Source organism: Astatotilapia calliptera, chromosome 6 (genome assembly GCF_900246225.1).
Source record: "Astatotilapia calliptera chromosome 6, fAstCal1.2, whole genome shotgun sequence".
In the NCBI taxonomy this organism is placed as follows: Eukaryota; Metazoa; Chordata; class Actinopteri; order Cichliformes; family Cichlidae; genus Astatotilapia; species Astatotilapia calliptera.
The window spans coordinates 14,338,241-14,354,160 of NC_039307.1; the positions used below are offsets into that span (position 1 = coordinate 14,338,241).

The 15,920-nt window shown below is 38.4% G+C and overlaps 1 protein-coding gene across 1 annotated transcript; it reads left to right on the forward strand.

The window, feature by feature from the left end:
- Positions 1-325: 325 nt before the first annotated feature.
- LOC113023414 (E3 ubiquitin/ISG15 ligase TRIM25-like) lies at positions 326-11,889 on the forward strand. Its single transcript, XM_026169412.1, has 4 exons — positions 326-498; positions 1,803-2,004; positions 2,098-3,746; positions 10,191-11,889. Exons 2-4 carry the CDS (start codon positions 1,993-1,995, stop codon positions 11,887-11,889), a joined length of 3,360 nt encoding a protein of 1,119 aa, XP_026025197.1. The 5' UTR covers positions 326-498; positions 1,803-1,992.
- Positions 11,890-15,920: the final 4,031 nt, after the last annotated feature.

Sequence of the window (15,920 nt, forward strand, 5' to 3'; positions counted from 1 at the left end):
TTCACAATTGTGAAAAAGGTTTTGATTGTTGTAGTGTCTTTCACACAGATGTCTCAGTGTTTTGTTATGCTACTGTTTAAAGATCTGCTTTAAGAGTGGTGAGAATAACTTTTCTGCTAGAATTGAGCTATGAGAAAACTGTAAGCGACATAATACTCAGCTTGGACTAATTGGAAACCATAACTTCTTTATTCAACTTTTTGCGACGTACTAGACAATTCTATAGACTATGGACTATAGGATTTCTCCTCACATGCTTCGAAATACTTCGTAGCACCTGAGGAGGGCAGCAAAACGCCCTCCACGTGTCAAACCCGCCTGAAGCCGGAAGAAGAAGACAAAGCCGAAGAGGCGGAGCAATAAGGATTCAACATCAAATTACTGAAATGAAAGTGGAAGTTAGTCAAAGTAAAATTAGAGCTGCAGACAGGTCAATCTCCGTATCTAAAGAAGATTAAGAGGAAATTTTTTTTCTCTCAACAACAAACTGGAATGCAGGTGAGTGCAGCTGATCAGATTTGCTGTGTTTAACAGGCACCGTTTCTCTCTTAATGTTACTTCACGTGAAATGTCAGATTAGTTCAACTGGAGACTGATGTTAAGAAAGGTCCATCCATTCTCTTCTATTAATGCTTGTCGGGGTCGCCGGGGGGCTGCAGCCTATCCCAGCTATCATAGAGTAAACCCTGGACAGGTCACCAGTCTGTCGCAGGCTGTGTTGAGCAAAATGGGAGGTAATATCATCAAAGTTAAATGTGGAATATTCCCGAAAAACAAACAAACAAAACAAAAGCAAAACTAAAGGTCCGCTTCGAATTTGTTTCGAATTCGTTGTAAAAACGGAGTGCTGCTGTGAGATGGAATGATCATCCCACAAAAGTCTACACACACACACACACACACACACACACACACACACACATATATATATATATATATATATATATATATATATATATATATATATATATATATATATATATATATATATATATATATATATATATATATATATATATATATATATATACACACACAGGTAGTCGTTTAACTAACCGTCGAAAATCTGCTTATAAAACACGCTGCCGTTTCAGCTCGATTGTCTGACAACAAAAGCCTTTCTATAGTGTCAGTGTAAAAAGACAAAGTAATTCCTGTTTGTATAAATTTACCATGAAAAGCCAAAATGCCAACAGCGGCTGATGAACCTTATTAAAACACATCCCGCTAGGAGAAGACAGAGCGTGCGCAGTGGGACCGCATGGCCCGGAAGTGCCCCTTTTCGGATGAGTGAACGCGCGTGCACGAGAGTGCATGTGTACGTGCAAAAGATGCCAGTTTTTAAGCTCGGCAACGGGGGTGTGGGGGGCATACCCTCCCCCACCCCACCCCTCCCCTCACCCCTCCACCCCTTGTAGAGCAAAATTTAGTGTTTTGGTCTAGATTTGGTCTAGGCCTAGACATTAAAACTTACTTTTTTAATGTTTTTTGCATAATTATGTGTGTGCAATTTGTGCAGTTTTGTAAATCCTCTGTGTTTACATTCATAAAAGCATCTCTTTTTTTAACAGTGATACCTCATCTATGATATTCTTGATTTGGTTGGATGTGAAGTTGTTTTTTCTTTTAAACAAAAGAAATAATTCCATCATCGTACACTTTAGTTATCTTGAAGTCTTTCGGGCCTTTTGGTGTTGCTGAGCTGCTCAGTGAAAGTACCAGATTTTTGATTTGCCTACTCCTGAAGTTTTTTCTACTACTTTGATTTAATTTGTTTGTTTGTTTTTGTTTGTTTTGTTCAGCTTAATCATGGATCCCTCAGTTGCACTGACATCTCTTTGGGCCTCATATTCTAAAGTGAAAAATGAAAAGCTATAAAAAAGAATCAACAGTATGAAGCAATTTCATTTTTCATGAAATCATGATGGAACAGACCTCATCTGGCTATGAAACAGCTTACCTAATTGTCCCATTACCTGTGAGCTTCTGCAAATGAGAGACAAGGTAATTCCCAAATATTTTTCTTAAACCCGTTGAATCAGACATCTGTAAAAAAAAAAAAAATTTTTCCCTAAAATGTTTACTTTTGTTTTGTAGACTGCAGACATGTTTGCTGCTAGTAATCTGCAACCTGAAGATCAGTTTCTGTGCTCCATCTGCCTGGATGTGTTCACTGATCCAGTCACCACACCATGTGGACATAACTTCTGCAAAAACTGCATCACCCGGAACTGGGACATTAATGTTAGGTGCAAGTGTCCCCTATGTAACAAACTGTTCAAGAGACGACCTCAACTGGAAATAAACACTTTGTTCTCTGAGGTGGTTGCTCAGTTCAGAGATGAAGCTCAACAGAATGCAAGCAGCAGCTCAGAGCAACAAGCTGCCAAACCAGGAGAAGTTCCCTGTGACTACTGCACTGGAACCAGACTGAGGGCCCTGAAGTCCTGCCTGGTGTGTCTGACCTCCTACTGTGAGACTCACCTAGAACCTCATCTGACAGTCAAAGGTCTGAAAAGACATCAGCTGATTGAGCCTGTGGAGAACCTGGAAGGCAGGATGTGTATGAAGCACGATAAACATCTGGAGCTGTTCTGTAAGACCGATCAGACAAGTGTCTGCACGCTCTGCTCTGTTTTAGACCACAAGACTCATGAGTTTGTACCTCTGAGAGAAGAATCTGAAGAAAAGAAGACAGAGCTGAGGAAAATGGATGATGAAATTCAGCAAATGATCGAGAAGAGACGACAGAAGATTCAGGAGATCAATGAGTCAGTGAAGATGAGTAAAGATGCTGCAGACAAACAGAAAACAGAAGGTGTTCAGATCTTCACTGTTCTGAAGGAGTTTATTGAGAAAGACCTGAAGAAGGTCATAAAGGAGATAGAAGACAAACAGGAAACAACAGAGAAACAGGCTGAAGATCTCATCAAAGAGCTGGAACAGGAAATCTCCGAGTTGAAGAAGAGGAGCTCTGAGCTGAAGCAGGCCTCACGCTCTGAAGACCACCTCCACTTTGTTCAAAACTTTTCATCTCTGAAAGCTGTTCCACCTACCAAGGACTGGACAGAGGTCATCGTTCTTCCACCAACGTATGAGGGGACTGTGATGAGAGCTGTGGCTCAGCTGGAGGAGACACTCAAAAAACATTTTAAGAAGCTGCTTGCTAAGGCTGAGCTGAGGAGGCTCCAGCAGTATGCTGTGGATGTGAGTCTTGATCCTGATACAGCACATCCTGAGCTCATCTTGTCTGATGATGGGAAACAAGTGAATTTTGGTAATGTGAATCAGAGTCTATCAGACAATCCAAAGAGATTCACAGTTTTTGCAAATGTTTTAGGAAAGCAGGGTTTCTCTTCAGGCAGATTTTACTTTGAGGTTCAGGTTAAAGGAAAGACTGACTGGATTTTAGGAGTCGCCAGAGAGTCAGTGAACAGGAAGGGAGGAAACTCAGTAAAGCCTCAGGATGGTTTCTGGGCTCTATGGCTGAGGAACAACAACGAGTACACAGCATGTACTGGCCCAGCAGCCGTTCTCTCTTTTCAGTCTGCTCCTGATAAAGTGGGAGTGTTTGTGGATTATGAGGAGCGTTTGGTCTCCTTTTATGATGTGTATGCAGCAGCTTTTATCTACTCCTTTACTGGCTGCTCCTTCACTGAGAAACTTTACCCATGTTTCAATCCCTGTAATAATGATAATGGTAAAAACTCTGCACCTCTTGTGATCACTCCTATCAATCGCATTAACTAGACAAGAAAGGTTATTACATTTTATTTGAAAGTGGTCTGTGAAAAGATTGTAATGCTGTTTTATTGTTCTCTTTGACAACATGTTTCTCAATACTGAATTTTCATAATTTCACACTCCCCCACAATTACATTTTTCTCCCTTTAAGAGGGAAAACAGGACGTCTAGTCTAGTGTCGTTTAAACCAATGGAGCAAAAACATTTAGGAAATGTCCTTGTAGCCAATCAGCCAATCTGTAATTATGTCTTCAATAATGATGTGTTTCAATGCTGTCTCCACCATAGGACATGTTTTCTCAATCATCATGTGCCTGTCTGTATATTTTTTATATATATGTTTTGTACACAGGTCTCTCTTGAAAAAGAGGGCTTGATCTCAATGAAATTATCTATTTAAATAAAAGATTTAATAATGATAAACAGACTTTCTTTACATTAACAGGATAAACCTTAAACCCCAGTCAGAGACAACAGTCAATGGTTGTTACTTTCTTTGCACTCAGATAAATAGCAGCATTGATGCATCAAAAAATGTATTGTATATTATATAAAATCTTATACTCTATATATCACATGTATTATAAAAATCATTATTATAACACGTGACTTTTCTTATGTCCCTTGAAATACTGTTTTTAAGAAAAATCATGACACAGGTGACCTGAACCTTTGTGTAATATCTATTAGGAATAATATATTTCCCCTATTTTATTCAGGGGAATCTATGATGGTCGAGATGGAAGTATTTGATGACCTCTCATGAAATGACCCATAAGAACAATTTCAACATTTTCTGCATCAAGAAATGAATGCTTGCAAATTCCACTGTTAATGTAGTTTGCACTGCTGTAACTTTACAGTAGGTGTTCATTGGCGGTGTTAGTACATTAAAGGACATTAAAGAAACTGATGGACATTATGGACAATGCCAGGCATCCTCTGCACACGGCCATTAACAACCAGAAGAGTCTGTTCAGTGACAGGTTGCTTCTCCCAAAGACAAGAACTAACAGACTTAAAAACTCCTTTGTCCCACACGCCATCAGACTGTTTAACTCCTCTCTGGAGGGGAGAGGGAGGGGAAACAGGAGGACAAAGGAGGGGGGAACAACTAAGCTGTAGTGCCTCTTCACCTCACTGTGCAATACCTTTTGTGCAATACTTTTGTAAATAGTCAACGGTGCAATAGACTCAATACTTGAAATGTGCAATTCACTTATATTTTTATTTTTATTCCTATTTATTCTATTTATCCCCTTCGTATATTTTATTTATATTGTCTCTGTATTTATATATATATATATATGTGTGTGTGTGTGTGTGTGTGTGTGTGTGTATATATATATATATATATATATATATATATATATATATACATATATACATATATATATATATATATATATATACATATATACATATATATATATATATATATATATATATATATATATATATATATATATATATATATATATATATATATATATATATATATATATACATATATATATATATATATACATACACACAGTGGGGCAAAAAAGTATTTAGCCAGCCACCGATTGTGCAAGTTCCCCCACTTAAAATGATGACAGAGGTCAGTAATTTGCACCAGAGGTACACTTCAACTGTGAGAGACAGAATGTGAAAAAAAAATCCATGAATTCACATGGTAGGATTTGTAAAGAATTTATTCGTAAATTAGGGTGGAAAATAAGTATTTGGTCACCTCAAAAAAGGAAAATCTCTGGCTCTCACAGACCTGTAACGTCTTCTGTAAGAAGCTTTTCTGTCCCCCACTCGTTACCTGTATGAATGGCACCTGTTTGAACTCATCATCTGTATAAAAGACACCTGTCCACAGCCTCAAACAGTCAGACTCCAAACTCCGCCATGGCCAAGACCAAAGAGCTTTCGAAGGACACCAGGAAAAGTATTGTAGACCTGCACCAGACTGGGAAGAGTGAATCTACAATAGGCAAGCAGCTTGGTGTGAAAAAATCAACTGTGGGAGCAATCATCAGAAAATGGAAGACATACAAGACCACTGATAATCTCCCTCCATCTGGGGCTCCACGCAAGATCTCATCCCGTGGGGTCAAAATGATCATGAGAACGGTGAGCAAAGATCCCAGAACCACACGGGGGGACCTGGTGAATGAGCTGCAGAGAGCTGGGACCAAAGTAACAAAGGTCACCATCAGTAACACACTACAACGGCAGGGAATCAAATCCCGCAGTGCCAGACGTGTTCCGCTGCTGAAGCCAGTGCATGTCCAGGCCCGTCTGAAGTTTGCCAGAGAGCACATGGATGATACAGCAGAGGATTGGGAGAATGTCATGTGGTCAGATGAAACCAAAGTAGAACTTTTTGGTATAAACTCAACTCGTCGTGTTTGGAGGAAGAAGAATACTGAGTTGCATCCCAAGAACACCATACCTACTGTGAAGCATGGGGGTGGAAACATCATGCTATGGGGCTGTTTTTCTGCCAAGGGGACAGGACGACTGATCCGTGTTAAGGACAGAATGAATGGGGCCATGTATCGTGAGATTGTGAGCCAAAACCTCCTTCCATCAGTGAGAACTTTGAAGATGAAACGAGGCTGGGTCTTCCAACATGACAATGATCCAAAACACACCGCCCGGGCAACAAAGGAGTGGCTCCGTAAGAAGCATTTGAAAGTCCTGGAGTGGCCTAGCCAGTCTCCAGACCTCAACCCCATAGAAAATCTGTGGCGGGAGTTGAAAGTCCGTGTTGCTCGGCGACAGCCCCAAAACATCACTGATCTGCATGGAGGAATGGGCCAAAATAGCAGCTACTGTGTGTGCAAACCTGGTAAAGACCTATAGTAAACGTTTGACCTCTGTTATTGCCAACAAAGGTTATGTTACAAAGTATTGAGTTGTATTTTTGTTATTGACCAAATACTTATTTTCCACCCTGATTTACGAATAAATTCTTTACAAATCCTACCATGTGGATTCATGGATTTTTTTTTCACATTCTGTCTCTCACAGTTGAAGTGTACCTCTGGTGCAAATTACTGACCTCTGACATCATTTTAAGTGGGGGAACTTGCACAATCGGTGGCTGACTAAATACTTTTTTGCCCCACTGTATATATATATATATATAATATTCTGTAACTTCTGTCGGTGCTGTGCTTTTTTGGAAATCGAATTTCCCAGAGGAACCCACCCGAGGGATTAATAAAGTTCTATCTAATCTAATCTAATCTAATCTAGTAAGAGTGATCTCATCAGGTTGAGCATATAAAAGCTAATACTATAAAAAGTATTGTGGTAACACACTACATGAAACACAGTACAAAACAAAAGTGTTTCTCCCTTTCGACCTAATAATCAATAATATCATTAAATCTACTGAAAAGGAACTATTAGATAATGTTGAGTCAATTTTAGATATGTAGCAATGAAAATGTCTGCAACGGAGGGTTAAACACAAAGGGAGGAAAAGTTAGGCACTGTGGTGTTTACGAAAAGAAAATGCACCAATCAAATTTGCTGCTGGACTTTTACACCTTTCATTTCACACTGACATGTCAGAATAACTCAAGTAGCATTAACTTAAACTGTAAACAATCAAAGTTAAAAATTCTGTTCTTATTGTTCATGAAACTGTTCATGTGGAGGGATGAAGGACTGGAAACTTCCAATTCAGTTTGTGACAAATGTCTTCACTTTTTTGGAGAAAGTTGTAAGCACTAGGGCCTTCATATGATCCATCCATCTCAACACCCTGTTTGGCTTTTGTTGACCACTTTGAGCCTGTCTCTCCTTATCAGAACAGTTCATTTCCAGTATAAACCCATCAGGATTCCCCTTTGATGTTATTCCTCCTCAACTCCTTAAGAAGGTTTTTCCTACCCTTGGTCCTTTTATTCTTGCCATTATTAACAGTACATTGACCTTTTGTAAAAATATTTTTGGGCAATTCTCGCTGAAAAAAAAACAGGCCTTGACCATTCTGTTTTGTTTCAGGGGCTGTCTTCAGGCTACCTTTCTTTTCTAAACTCCTACAAAAAATTGCCTTTACCCAACTGAAGTCATTCCTGGGTGAATGTGCAATTCTGGAAGTGTTCCAGCCAGGACTAAAAGCTCACCAAAGCAATCAGTATGTTTTATTAAGGCTTTTTTAATGTTATATTTTTTAGCAATAGCTTCTGGTGACTGTGTGCTACTTGTGCTTTTGGACTGAACAGCTGCCTTTTAACGCTGTGTTCCTTGAGATCCGCGTGTCCAGGGTGGAGCAGTGGGTGGGCATCACTGGCTCAGCTCTCCAATGGTTTAGGACCCACCTTTCTGATAGAACCTTTACCTACACCTCTGCTGCCCTCCTCTGGCGGGATTACACAAGGCTCTATTCTTGGAACTGTCCTTTTCTATTTGTACCTGTTACTACTTGGAATAATTTTACAGAAAAATAATATTTGCTTCCATTATTATGCAGACGACTGTCAAATTTATTTTCCATTGATGCAAATTGCAGCATCCTCTCTCATCAGTGCTTTGATCACCAGTGAACTGCCTACTCAGCATACTGTCAAACTGGTCATGGTGGAAGACGTTGAAGGTCCAGACTTTCTGTTGCATGTCCTCAGTGTGACCCTCCTTTCATCTGTGAAGACAACCGGCACACCATTGGACAACCTGCTGGTTCTAGTGTTCACAAGTAAATGTCAATCAAGCTGCACGGCTCTGCACAGGACCCACTAAAGGACGTCAGTCCCTCATGCCACCCTCACAGAGTCTGTTTCTGACAGTTTGGTACTGCTGGGTTTATACACTCATCCTTGCCCATCTCTTCTTGTGTAACAGCCTTAGTATCTCCTCAATAGGACTGAAAGATTATGAATTTAACTGAGTCTGTGATCGAGTGTTACCTTCATTTTTCTAGCACTTTATAATCATCTGTGGACCTGAAAGAGGAACCAAAACCTTAACAAACACCTGCAGGAAGAGTTGGAGAAATAATAGGAAATTAAACGTCAAATTCTTGAAATGAAACTTAATGTTAGTGTGAGTAATAGCAGTAATAGCAGTACTACAGCCGAAAGCTCTGGATTTGTGTCTCAAAATCAAACAGTGTTCATCTTTTGTTTCTAAGCAAGTGACTCAAATACTGGTGAGTACAGAACGAGCCACACTAACTCAAAACTTCACTTATACTGTAAGTGCTAAAATTTTAAGAGTACATTTTTTACAGTGGTTTGTTTTAATTATCTATATTAAATTAAACTTAACTCTCATGAATGTTTCTCCTTCTTTTTTTAAGTCTCAGAAATGTTGTTGAATTCAAATTCAAAATCAGCTAATTTTTCTCTTAAAGTGATACTTTTTTTCTGTCAGCTTACACATGATGCATAGTGTTTTGTTTGCATTTGACAAGCAGACCTGATTTTTATTTTTTGGAATTATATCACATATTTTGGATTTTACAACATTTGCTGTTGAAAAGATGCTGAGAAAGTGTTGTCCTTAAACACTGAGCAACCACCTATACCACATGGTGACATAAGCCTTCAAAATGTAGCCAGAATTGCCTTTTTTAAGTTTCCTCCAGTGAATGATCAGAAAACACATAGAAAGTACAGGGTACCGATACTTGTTTCTGTTTCTCTACGTCACCAACATTAAACTGGTGCAATTTATTAATATCCTGATATCCCACGATGCTGATCCTCAAAGTATGCTACAGAAAAATCATGACACCAGTGTAGAATTCAATTGAATGTAATTTTTTTAAAGCTGAAAACGGCATGCTTCAGTCTCCTCCTGTATCCATATGAAGTTATGAGTGTTAAAAGTTGCTGCAAAAATCTTGAAACTTTAAGAGTGCCAAATTCCAATTCACCCCCACTTACTTAAGAACCAGGAAGTGTGAAGTAAAAAAAAGAATATGCATGGCTTTATAAATATATTAAAGATATTTTACCGGAAAAAACGGCTGAAGAGAGATGATGAATGATTTTCCATGGACTAAACTATGACTAGAATTAAAGAAGTGGTTATGAAACCAAACATAGTCACACTCTCATCTGAAACAGTGCAGGATAACATGAGAAATTTATTTAAACTTGTAAACAAACATAAAGTCCTGGGATTAACTTCTTAGACCTGATTGATATAACACAGTTCTAAAAATCCTAAAACTAGCTCGGGGTGAGTCCTCCAGTCAGGAGATTGTAGTGAACGGCAGCACTTAGTGAGTAAGCTCTACATGTAGAAACATAAAGTGAGTGTGCAGGTGATGTCTCTCAGTGGATTACTCTACTCTTAAATTATTTGATGTGATTCTGTGATTTTTGGACTCCATGCAACATAAGATAGTTATACCTTGAAGATTTTTTCAAGTTCTTTGCCTCATCTGAAATTGCTGTCATGATCCCACTTCGACAGTTCTAAACCACTCACAGAAAATCGTTAGACTTTAACTCATCATGCTTTGACTTTTGTTCCCAGAGTGCAGATATGTTTGCTGCCAGTAATCTGCGATCTGAAGATCAGTTTCTGTGCTCCGTCTGTCTGGATGTGTTCGCTGATCCAGTCACCACACCATGTGGACACAACTTCTGTAAGAAGTGTATCACTCAGCACTGGGATAGAAATGCTCCTTGTCAGTGCCCCATGTGCAAAGAGGCTTTCTACTGTAGACCTCTGTTGAAGGTTAACACTTTGTTCTCTGAGGTGGTTGCTCAGTTCAGAGATGAAACTCAACAGAAAGCCAAGAGGAGCAGCGCAGAGCAACAAGCTGCCAAACCAGGAGAAGTTCCCTGTGACATCTGCACTGGAACCAGACTGAGGGCCCTGAAGTCCTGCCTGGTGTGTCTGACCTCCTACTGTGAGACTCACCTAGAACCTCATCTGACAGTCAAAGGTCTGAAAAGACATCAGCTGATTGAGCCTGTGGAGAACCTGGAAGGCAGGATGTGTATGAAGCACGATAAACATCTGGAGCTGTTCTGTAAGACCGATCAGACAAGTGTCTGCACGCTCTGCTCTGTTTTAGACCACAAGACTCATGAGTTTGTACCTCTGAGAGAAGAATCTGAAGAAAAGAAGACAGAGCTGAGGAAAATGGATGATGAAATTCAGCAAATGATCGAGAAGAGACGACAGAAGATTCAGGAGATCAATGAGTCAGTGAAGATGAGTAAAGATGCTGCAGACAAACAGAAAACAGAAGGTGTTCAGATCTTCACTGTTCTGAAGGAGTTTATTGAGAAAGGCCTGAAGAAGGTCATAAAGGAGATAGAAGACAAACAGGAAACAACAGAGAAACAGGCTGAAGATCTCATCAAAGAGCTGGAACAGGAAATCTCTGAGTTGAAGAAGAGGAGCTCTGAGCTGAAGCAGGCCTCACGCTCTGAAGACCACCTCCACTTTGTTCAAAACTTTTCATCTCTGAAAGCTGTTCCACCTACCAAGGACTGGACAGAGGTCATCGTTCTTCCACCAACGTATGAGGGGACTGTGATGAGAGCTGTGGCTCAGCTGGAGGAGACACTGAGGATAGAAATGAAGAAGCTGTTTGAGGCTGAGCTGAGGAGGCTCCAGCAGTATGCTGTGGATGTGAGTCTTGATGCTGATACAGCACATCCTGAGCTCATCTTGTCTGATGATGGAAAACAAGTGAATCATGGAGATGAAAAGCACAATCTTCCTGACAACCCGGAGAGATTTTCTTACTGTGTTTGTGTTTTAGGAAAGCAGAGTTTCTCTTCAGGCAGATTTTACTATGAGGCTCAAGTTAAAAGAAAGACTGACTGGGAATTGGGAGTGGCCAGAGAGTCGATCGACAGGAAGAAAATAATGACTCTTAGTCCCGAGGATGGATTCTGGACTGTAGTGCTGAGAAATGGAAATGAGTACAAAGCTCTCGATGAACATGATGTCTGTGTCTGTCGTCCGTCTGGTCCTGAGAAGGTGGGAGTGTTTGTAGATTATGAGGAGGGTGTGGTTTCCTTTTATGATATAGATGCAGCAGCTCTTATCTACTCCTTTACTGGCTGCTCCTTCACTGAGAAACTCTACCCATACTTCAATCCCTGTAATAACGACAATGGCAAAAACTCTGCACCTCTCCTCATCCCTCCCATTAATCACATTGAGTAGAAAAATGATTTTATATGTAGCAGTCTGTGTTAAGAACACATTCGTTGGTGACACTGATTGATTTGGTCTTCTTTTCTTCTCTGATTCTGATTGATTTCTTTGTGTTTTTATGTCATATTCATCTTAAATTGAGCTTAAAGTCTGAGTGATGCTGATTTTGACTGAGGCAAAATAGTCTTTAAATTTTTTTCTAATTACAAAACATTTTTGTTCTTTATTAAAAGATAAATAGAAGAATACGTTTTATCAATATATAAATGAAAAATTGGATTATGTGCTGCTTCCCTGTTGAGTAATTATCATCAACTAGGAACACTGGGATAAGTGCATCTTTGGATCCAGACATGCTCATCCTTTCTCAAACCTCTCCTCACAAAAGACAAGAACAAAATCAGCATTAGCTCAGAGAAGGTTAACTAGCTCAGTATAGCTGAAGTAGGCTGATTACGGTTTTGTGATTTTTACTATTTGCTTTTGGTTTTGCATTGCTCTCGCTAACTTGCTGTAATAAAATTTCCTGTATTTGAAGTCTAAATTCTGAACATTCGCTCCTGAACTGATATATTTCAAATAAATGTAGAAAAATCAAATACAAAAAGGCAAATTTAAAATGACAAAAGACTGTTGACAATTGAGAATGTTTTTTTCCTTGTTTTTTTCTTTTGGTCATGCCTGTGATGATGTTATTCACTCATAAAGGATAAATAAATTGTGTTTGCATCACAAATCCACAAAAAGCAAAAGATCTGCAAGTATGACAAAATATTCTCTCAACCATTTAGTGGTAAACAGGGCGGATTGCCAGTGTTTATAAATGAAAGTCTCTATTCTAAAATTAAACTATCCACATTCTCAAAAACTCCCATCTTTCATGCATAATTTTTATCACAGTGCCATTCAGCAGAGTTTACTAGTTAGAGACTCTAATTATCGTTAGCTCACCATTCAAACTCATTCGGTAGTTCAAGAATCTGGAGACATAATATTTGCAAACATAATAAAAAAAACATTAATTATGGATAAGGTGAGAAATTCCTCTTCCAGAGAAGACACTTACTTGTCCTCTTTCCTTCAGAACTTTTCCTCAGTAATTTTATCTCACAGCAAGTAAGTAAATGCAACAATCTGCTCATAGTGATCATGCACCCATCTTCCTGACATTAAACATCTAATCACAAATCAAACCCACCACAAGAGGGCGACTCATTACATCACTTCTTTAACACCCATTTTTTGATACTTTCTTTTAGACAGGGTGGATTATTTTTTTCTTGTTCAATGATGAATACCATTACAATTGAAAAACAACAAAATGAATTAGAAATTAAAACTGATTGCTATTCTAACAAACGAGCAGCTCAAATACAAGCACTTTTAATAAAGTGCAGCTCAAACCTTTTGGAGAAAGCTGCATTCCTCTGAGCAGAACCCAACACAACCCAGAAAGCTTTTAAAAAATAATTAATTGATTCTTTACAAATTTTGAATTTGGAGGTAGAATCGATATTTGTCAAAAATATCCAAAGTCCAAAAAATTTAAATACATTTATCTCTTCATACATTTACTGTTATTGTAACAGTAAATGTTCTTTTGCTTTAGACAGTAGAATATAAAACGAATAAATCTGAGAGTAGAGTAAGGCTTTATAAAAATAAAGTGGTACAGTAGATATTTACTGTCACTGTCATGAAAAACTAGGAGACAACCATGTGAACATGCTCTTAGAATACCTTTCTATTTTACACTTATTCATTGGTTCAAACGCTAAATTGTGACAAATGAAAGTTTTTAGGCAAGTTACTTGAACAGCATTGTGCCGCTCCCTGTAAAATCAGTCAAATCTGAGGTTGCCACTGGACCTTTTCAAAATCAGAGGATTTGTTTGTTGTTTGTACGACAGTTTTAACCTTCATACTGTAAGAAACAAAAACTATCCAGCATTTTTCATTTTTTTTTTAACTCCCCCACACTTTTTAAGGCAGAAAAAGAACACATTTAATGATTTTTTTTTTTAAAGTAAATTAATAAACCAAACCTATAAGTCTCAGGTTTTGAATCTAAAATCATGCATTTTTTTCTTCCTGGCAAACATCATGAGCAGATATCGTAGTTTCAATATCAGATTCCACTGCTTTAATAACTGTGATGCATAACAGGAGCAAGTATTAGTTCACTGGATGGTCATCTTCTTTCTCAGTACTCAAAGGAGAAAAGTTGAACAAATGCTTTTTGGGTGAACTTTAAAGGGTTATATCACAATGGGCAGGGTGCAAATTTGCCAAGGGTGGATGGCAAATTTGGCTAAAGCCACTTTGCTATCCCACTCCCACTGAAAAAGCTTTCAAGTAAAGCCACAATTGTAAAAGTGGAAAAATATCTGACATATTGTTGAGTCAAATAAATAAACAAACAGGAGAGACATTTTCTCTTGGTGCAAAAGTGCAATGAACTCACCACTCACTGGGACAGCTGTGAGTGCAACACATTTTTCTTTGCTTTGCAGTTTTTTAATTATGCTTTAGATTAGCTACATATGCTGATTAATGACCTCTTTCCAGTTTTAAAGAAATATGAGGGGTACTTCCCAAAATCTGAGATGCATTCCTCAGTCAAACTGGTTACCATGATTGCCCCACAAAACTGCAGTTTACCAAATAATTAAAGTGAGCTTGCATTACAATAACTTTTGTGAACTTTTGTCCACTTATTACTTTGAAGGGTCAGTCATTTCTAGCATAACCCACCATGAACTGAAACTGCTGTATTAACATTTCCACATTTATCCTAAATATAGAAAAGCTGAGACATCATGAATTATCTCAGTTGTAGCTGAGAAGTCAGTTAAACCTCAAAAGGTTGTTTCTTGTCTATTCAGGTTAAAGTACTAGTATGAACTGTGTCATGCCACAATCTAAAGAAACTCAAGAACAGATGAGAAACAAAGTCATTGATCCCTGTCAGTCTGGAAAAGGGCTACAAAACAATTTCAAAGGCTTCGGGACACCCTCAAACTGCGGTGAGAGACATTTCCCACAAATAGAGAACCCTATCCAGGAGGTCACAGAAGAATCCAGTACAATAGCCGCTGTGGCTGAAAACCACAGGTTTTGAAAATTCAGAAAAAGCTGGAGGTCAAGTTAGAGAGAAGTGAGCTTTTCTCGAAGGTCCACTTCTCTCTTTATTAACATTCCTGAACTAAGTTGTGTGTTTTCCAGCTAAACATGGAAATACAGAACAGATGAGATGTTCAGATCTACTTCAGTTTTAACTCATGTATGGGAAATTAATATTTTCACTCACATTATTCTCAGTTTACATGTAATTCTGAGGTTTTCCTGAAGTTTTCTTTTTTAATAGTATGAACTGGGACTTTTTTTTTTTTTTATCAAAGGCTTTTCCTGAGATGTTTAATACTCTATTTTGACCACTGTATTAAATGAGATATCATGTCTGCTTTATGTCACAATTATGATAAAAAGATCATTTTATCAAAGTGTTAGCTTCAAATGTAGAGGTAAAAATTGCCGTAAAAGATAAAACATACAGAAGTACATCACATAGATAAGTAGAATATCAGAACAGCTGCGACACATCACTATCTCACTGAGTATGCCAATTGCTATACCTATTGGCCTGCTGTTCAACCAGTTAATGCTCCTTAAAGTATATCTGGAAAGAGTCCTTGTCCTGAGGAAGCCATCGCACTGGCATCCTAGAGATAACTCTCTAACAATATGTGTGCAACTGCAATAAACATGCACAATAACAGTGTGTGGGTCCCAGTCATTACATGTATTATTTTACTCTTCTGAACTCCTTTTTCTGACCACCTGATATTTCCTCTGTGCTTGTACAGCCTTGATCCATGATTTGAATCTGCATTGTTAACTCAGGTGGGTGGGTGTTCAGATATCTGAGGTGAACAGCGTTTTGTGAGTTTCTGAATTTGCAAGTTGTAGTTCCAAATATCCACTAACACAAGTGGTTGTCTATTAAACAGGAAAGTGCTATTTAAACTATTAAAACTCAA